Source organism: Xiphophorus hellerii, chromosome 23 (genome assembly GCF_003331165.1).
Source record: "Xiphophorus hellerii strain 12219 chromosome 23, Xiphophorus_hellerii-4.1, whole genome shotgun sequence".
NCBI lineage: Eukaryota > Metazoa > Chordata > Actinopteri > Cyprinodontiformes > Poeciliidae > Xiphophorus > Xiphophorus hellerii.
The window spans coordinates 5,382,370-5,390,197 of NC_045694.1; the positions used below are offsets into that span (position 1 = coordinate 5,382,370).

At 37.6% G+C, this 7,828-nt stretch overlaps 1 protein-coding gene across 1 annotated transcript in view; it reads right to left on the minus strand.

Annotated features, from left to right (window-relative positions):
* Positions 1-7,622, minus strand: part of LOC116714189 (complexin-2) — a 58,485-nt gene extending 50,863 nt beyond the window's left edge. Inside the window, exons 1-2 of the mRNA XM_032554565.1 lie at positions 7,419-7,622; positions 6,625-6,742 (exon numbers count right to left, since the gene is read on the minus strand). Coding sequence (XP_032410456.1) covers positions 6,625-6,655 — 31 coding nt within the window. The 5' untranslated portion in view covers positions 6,656-6,742; positions 7,419-7,622. The remainder of the gene's footprint in view (positions 1-6,624; positions 6,743-7,418) is intronic.
* Between the last annotated feature and the right edge of the window lie 206 nt (positions 7,623-7,828).

Genomic DNA, 7,828 nt, shown 5'->3' on the forward strand with positions numbered 1-7,828 from the left:
TCTCTCGTCACACACATGCAGACACGCCATCATGGCTGCACACACAACCGCATCCTCCCCTGTGGCTGCCTGATTGAGGTTTTCTCGCCTCAACCTTTAAATGTACTGTAATAGTAGAACGAGCAAGGTAGAGAAGAAAGGGATTGAAAGCTAAACTGAAGGATAGAAAAACAAAGGGGAAGAGAGGGAGAGTGATGAAGTGAAAGAAGACAGAGTTAAGGAAGTGTGTGGTAAGAGGGAAGGAGGAAGAGTGACAGAGGTGGCAACCCAGGGGAGAGGAAAGGTGAGGGAAAAAACGGCAGAGAGTTTGGTGGAAAGAGTGTTAGAGAAGGAGAAACTCAAAGAAAACATCTCCCATTAAAGCGCTATTACAGCCTCTGCTGGTCCAGACTTTACAACCTCAGCATTCAGCCGCTGATGATATAACACCCCATTTTAAAGATCAATTTGTCACTTTTCCTCTCCTCCTACACCTCATTTTCCTCCGTCCTCCACTATAGGGAAGACAGGACTGGATGGTGGCTCACTATTTACCATCATTTTGGATGAAGTCATTTATTGTAAATCTAATGCGCGACCATTTTCTCATTCTCTGAAGCCATTAAACAAACACAGACATACTCTGCATCGATGAATAATCCTTTCTTTGTTTGCAGTCAGGGAGGCAATTCCCCTAAATGTCACTGATGAGCTATGACCAAAGTCCAGGAAGTCCTAAACCAATTTATGAAAGGCTCTACATCAGTTTTATTCTGCCCTAAAGCCATAGTTTCTCATGATAACAATCTCATTTTTCTACTTTTGGGGTCACACCAGTTGTACTTTTTCACAGTTTTTTCATACAAAGCCCAAAGGTTAATGTATGTAATGTGTACATTACAAAGCAGTGTTCATTTATAAAGTGGAAGCAAAATTATGATTTTTACAAATAGTATTGTGTGAAATTGTATTAATTCCTCCTGAATCAATAATTAGTGAAGCTTCAATACAATGCTGCTGCATGTTTTTGGTGAGATGCCTCTACCAGTTTCCACATTTACAAATGTACATTGAGCTATATTTCTCTCTCCCTGCTGTAAAAAAGTCATAACCACAGAATGATACTGCCACCACTTTGTTTCACTGTGGGCATTTTCCGTTTAAGGACTTTGTTTTCCACCACACAATAATGGCGTTTCTATTATAAATGTGTGCAAAACTTTGTTAATGTCGAAAAAACAATTTTGCAATTGCTGTGTTCAAAGAAGAAACAAGAAATCAAATGTGAATAAGTTTGTTCACACAATACGTTATTCAAAAACATGGTGGCAACATCCAGTTATTTATTATGTGATGAGAAAAAAAACTATCCATTACAGTTTTGCAAAATAAACCAATTTTGATACGGCAGAAAAACCACCTTATTCTAGTGCCAAAACTTTTATTGAAAAGGTTTTTTCAAAATTGCCATGTTTCCATTAAGCTAATTTATTTTCAAAAGTGTAATTTGTGGAATTATATGGTCAATAGAAATGCATTTACACTTTTCCATGCAGTTGTTTGCTCACTATTTTTGTCTAGGAAATCTCCAAGGCGGTCACAAAACAAGCTAATTTTTGGTTTAAATTAAATTACGTAGTGTTGGCTTTTCGGTAAAGCTACCTTTAAGAAAAGATAACAAGAAATAACTGAACACTACACTTGCGATTCATCTCATAAATCCATCTCTCCAGCCCCTAATAATTTCACTTCCTTGTAACAAATATACAATAGTTTGTTTCTCTCTTTCACAAGCTGTCAGCATACACTAATGTTAGTGTTTGCTTTGTGACAAAATGTGAAAACGAAAAAATAGTATTAATAATTTTGTAAGGCACTGCAAATGTTGGTTTCTGTAAGATAGGATTGATTTGATATGTTATGTATTTTATATCTCCACTTTAAATGCAATCGGTTCTGATAGCAGTGTAGCTGTCAACACTGAATGGTTAAACCGTTATGTTTTAGAGCATTTTAGAGCATGTTTGTTGAGTAGCACTGATATATTAGAGACACATAAACAGTATTTGGAGCCCCAGTAAGAGTAAGATTTCAGCTATAAATAGATTTACAACATTAGATTTTTTTCTATTTTTGCTCAATGTTGTTTTTTTTTAACTCCTGGCACATGAAAGGTTTTCAAGCAAACCAGAACTTAAGAGAGAACAATATTTGGGTGGATCAGGACTGCAAAGTGTTTGAATTTGAGACAATGGACCGTTGCAAAGTTGTTCCTATGAAAACAACATTTTTAATGACTGTCTTTATTCTGACAAAAACTGGAGCAGAAATAATTGACTTACTCATAATGAAACAAGATTTGCCAGTTTGAAACAGGTGCAAACCGGTAATGTTAAAGTGCTTGAGATGTTTATCGAGATTAGATTGTACCCAGGTACTGAGGAAAAGACTCATTAAAACTGACAAGGAACTACATTAATGATGGGTCTGTGAGTTTTTAATAATGGGACTACTTTCTGTGACAGCTGGACCAGACTGACTACTTCAATGACATCAACTAGCAGGAATTATCCCTGATAGTTACACGGCTGTCCTTTCAGTGCAGCTTCTCTATCAAGATGCAATCATTAAGAGCAACTTCACACAGTAGCGATGTAGCCAATAAGGTCTTCTCATTTTTAGTCATACATCTGCAGTTATTTCACATTAACATGGTTCTGATTTTTTTTGTAGGTGCAGCAAACTGTGTAAACTCATGACACCATGTTAGGGCAATACTGATAAAAAAATTAAGTCACAAAATTACAAGAATAAAGTTGCAATAATTCAAGAAAAATGTCATAATAATATGATATTAGTCATAATATTATGAAAATACAGTTGTAATATTATGACTTTTTTCAAATTATTACTTTTTTCTAGTAATATGATTTTATTCTCATATGACTTCATACTCTTAATTTTCTGACTTTATTCTTGTAATTTTGTGATTTTTAAAATGTTTGCATGGCCCTAATGCTCCATCGTAGTAAACTCTGTTCATTTGTTGTAAAGAAAAAACATCACAGTAAAATTAGACTAACTTTATTCTCATAACACTGTGACTTTTTTATCATAATGTTATAATTTTATTTTCATAATACTGTGACTTTTTTCTCGTAATATGATGTTATTTTCATACAACTTTATTCTAGTAATTTTATGACTTAATTCTTGTAATTATATTATTATTTTTTACTATAGTATGGCCCTATCACTCTGCTGTAGTAAAACTAAATACATTTTTTGTAAAAAAAAACAAACAAATTCACAGTAAAATTAGGCTCCAAGTATCTTTAAAGTGTTTTGCAGGATATAAATCCCCAAGACAAGAAATACCACCATGCTTTAACATAACCAGACTCATATTATAGACATAGCCCTTAACATAATAGGTATTGAAGCAGTGCATTGGAAGATACATTTCACCTTGATTTCAGCACCAAATTGAAAAAGATGTGATTTTCATGGTAAATAGTCAACTTACTCTAACTAACAAAGTTTTTGACAATTTTTGCAGCATAAACAGCCCAAAAACGTCTGGACTACAAAGGTGAAGGGGTCATGGTAACAGATGAGTGCTCCTTTGATGCGTGCTGAGTCGACCTTTCTCATCATCACTGAATGAAAAACGCAGAAAAAAAATTGTAGATGTCTAAATTGGAGCAGATGGAGTGTGAGTATCTCCTCGCCGTGCACAGAGAGAAAGAATTTAGATGATAGCCCACAGCTAATCCACTACACACCGAAAACTCATTACTGCTTAAGAAGGTAGCATAAAAACTTGCTCCCCTGGTTGGAAAGAATTACCATTCTGAAGGTGAAGACCTCGGCAAAAGCTGCATGATTTTCCCCACGTGTGAAATTTCTTTTGTGCACATGTCAGCGGCTTTGACTTGTCTTTAATGATGGAAAGCTGGCTGGTGGGGGGGCACCTGCTGCTCCTGGGATACCCTCTAAGGAACCAACAAGCAGTTAAACAACATGATGCATGCCAAGCAAAGAGAGCAGCAACTTCAACTTAGCTGAATTGAGCTTCAGCTCCTTTCACTGTAGCCGGTGACAACATTTTTTTTTTTTTATCTGCGAGTCACTAACACAAACCTGTCAACAACAGCTGTGTAAAGCCTTGGAGATAAGCAAGAGAATAGCATATTATTCACTAATGCAAAACAGGAAGGCAAACCTTAACATTCAGGAGATATTTTAGTAAAAAAGGCTTTTCAAATTGTCATGTCATTATGAAAATTAGGTTGTTATATCTTTTTGAAAGCAAACAACAGGATAAAACTGCCGTTTTTGTTTTCAATACCAGATTAATTTTAACATCTTGTTGAAAGTATGGACATTACAAGTGGATGCAGTTTCTTTCTAATCCAGTATGATACACGACCAGATTTTAAGCTCTAAAGGAAGTGAAATTTTTGTGATTTAATACATATCCGCAGAGAAGACGTCTGGGCCAGCTGTGGAGCCTCTTTGCTGTTCCAGAGCCCAGTGGGGAACGTCTTCAAATTTTCCTAATGCCCCTATGTCAAAGCCGTATCAAACTGTGGCTTCAAAAAACAGCTGCTTTACCCTTTCTGATTTCTCATGACAAGAAAAATTTCAAGTCATTTGAGATATTTTGGAGTAATAACTGAAAAGGGCTTCAGTTTTGAAAATGGTGGAGTTGCAGTGTCTTGCAAAAGTATTCAAGGACATTCATTGTTTTTACAATTTTTCACAAACTGTAATGAATTTCATTGGGATTTTATGTGATGGATTAACCCATTGTAAACTTTCAAAGTTTTTCAGAATGGAAATTAAGTAATCAGTGATATTTGGTGCAATAACTCGCCTTAATCTTGTGTGCCATTTGCTTTCAGTCCAGAAAGTCTTCAGAGATTTGTTAGAAAAGATTAGTGAACAAAATGCTTCATAATGAACAACGAACACAGCAGATAATGAGAAAATTAAGGAGAGATTTAAAGCAGTACCACAAATCTTACAAACTTTGAATGTATCACAGATCATTAGTCAATCCATCATCTGTAAATAGAGAGAGCCAATGATAACTCTGGAGTTATCATTGGCTCTGGAGGAGATGTAGAGATATAAAGCTCAGGTATGTGAATCTGTGGACAAGCCAACATATAGCTGTGAACTCTAGAAATCTGGGTTTTATGGGAAAGTAGCAAAAAGAGAGACAATGATGAAAGAAAACCATAAAAATCAGTGAGTGCAGTTTGTTACATTATCACAAACATGTCAAAGATTGTCTTTTTGTGAGATGAAACTAAAATGGAAGCTTTTAGCCTACAGAAAAGACACTGTGTGTTGCAGAAAAACAAAACTGCACATCATATCGAACACTATTCTGCTTCATGGTAGTGGCAGTATAATGCTGTGGGGCTGCTTTACTTCAACAGGGACCAGGAAGATGGACAATGGGTCTAGAGATGAAAATTAGCTACTTGGCTATATTCTCATGCATTTACAAGTAAATGTCCATATTGTCCCATTTAAAAAAAAAAAACTTGAACTTGAACTATTTTGCATCAATTGAGTGAAATACAGGCAATCCTGGAAGAGATGTTTTACTTTCTGCAGAAATACAACCTTGAACACAGAAAGGGCTCCAATAGGATTTACATCTAAGAGTATTTTCATTAGAATGACTCAGTCAATGTCTTCACCTAAAGCCAATTAAGACTCTTGTGGAAAGACTTGAAAATTGATCTTCTCAGACACTCTTCATCCAATTTGACTGAACTTTAGAAATTTGTCACAGAAAAAAATTGATAAAATGTTCTAAATGCGTAAAGCTGACAGAGATATACCACAAAAAACTAACTGAAAAGTATTAAACCTGTCAGATTTATTACTTAAATCAACTTATGCATCATTTTCTGTTGTTCTGTCACATAAAAGCTCAAAACACATTGGCCTGTTTGGTATGAATAGTTGTGTTAGTAATATGCAACAAAAACAGTTTTTCTAGAGCCTTTTGCCTAAACTCGTAGTAAACAGCAAAAAGATTGGATTTTCAGATGACAAGTGGCTTACATTTTCTCTAAACAAACAGTCACCCTGCTGAGACTCTTGCTCCTTTGTGAAAACCACTTAAAGTCCTTTCACTTTCCACTGCGTCATCCGCATATTCACACAGGACAAGCAGCTTATATTCCTTCAAAATCCATTAATCTGTTATGAGAATCTCGCGTCCGGGGACTCGCTGCAGCACAAGCAATTAGGAACTCATTCACATTCCTGAATGCTGGAATGAAATTATTGAAGATTAGATTCTGTCTCGATTAACGCCCCCATCGCCGTCTCCTCCTCCTCCTTCAGAGGGAAAGTGTTCACTCAGCATAGAGGGACGAGAGTCACTGCGGCGTCCAGTCAAGACGCACCACACAGCAGTAATGATGAAACTGTATAGAGCTGCTTCATGAAACACAGAATGGCCACAATGGTTCAGCAACCACAAAGGAGAAAGCTCAGGGGCCCTTGGGGCCAAAAATGTTTTATGCATCAGGCAGAACTGTCAAAATAATATATATATATATCCAAAAACAACATATATGTATGAAATGAATGCCTTTTGAAAAGGTTGGAACTTACCTCCCAACGCTTGTTTCATAACGAAATTCATAGTGATGGCTTTGGATTCCTTGCCTTCCTTATCCGATCGATGTTACATTCAATTGTTGCACAAAAGTAGAATCCTGTGTTTTCAGATCTAAAAGCAACAACAAAATAACAATTGGGCTTATTACCAGTTGATGGAAACTTTTTTTTTCTTTCAAAAACACATAATTGATATTTCTGACCTCGGAGAGTGAAAAAAACAAACCATTTTTCTAACTGGGCTTTCGTGAGCTTTCGTTCGTTGCGCAAATTGAAGGACACGAAGGTCAATTATTCAACAGCATCCTGAATCAGCTTTTATCATGGCCTGATTGTTAATCTTATTTAAAATGTAGTTGAAGCTTCGTTCGGGTTATCACTCCGAATTAGACGAGTTTTAATGAGGCTCCACAGGACGGTCCGTTGTCACGCATGTGGACTAAACCACTCCTGTGTATTTGTTAAGATCATGTGGTAAAACTTTCCATCTTCCATTGGAGGGACCCTGGACACAGCCATCCCACTCCGGGAAGAAAAGCTGCTCCTAAACCACGTTAATCAGGCAAAAATATATTTTTAAAAAATCCTACCTGGTGCATGCATTCATTCAAAAAACATCCTGCAAATTTGCTCACAGAATCAACATTGCAAGACACGCAGATGGCGTAAAAGCACACATGCACTTCCTTGTACGATCAGAGTGGTTTCAGCACCAGCGCTACCCGGATAGCTCCACATGCCAAAGCCGCCTATCAGCGCTGAAGTAGCCGCATCAAACATCGGTTTACCTCCGTCCGGCAGGTTACGGTTCACCTCAGCGAGCGGGGATCACAGAGCGGGGATCAGGCTGCAACACCAGCGAAGTTCTCCAGCAGCAGGCGGCAGCGGCGCGGGCTAATGACTGCTCGTCCCTCGCATCTCCGGCTCCAGGGGCTCGGGGAAAAAAAAAAAAGAAAAAAGAAAAAAGGACGTCCTTGGTGCTTCCTCCTGCTCTCCGATTCGTCTGCACACACACACACACAAACACACGTAGGAAGAGAGAGAGAGGAGAGGAGGAGGAAGAAGTGGAGTGGAGTGGAGGGGGTGGTGGTTTGCAGCCGTTTACACCGTGATGGGACCGTATCACATGCAGAGAGAAGCGTCCCACCATCGTCCTCCTGACCGACACAGAGAGATCAATTATTCAGCCCGGAGGCAG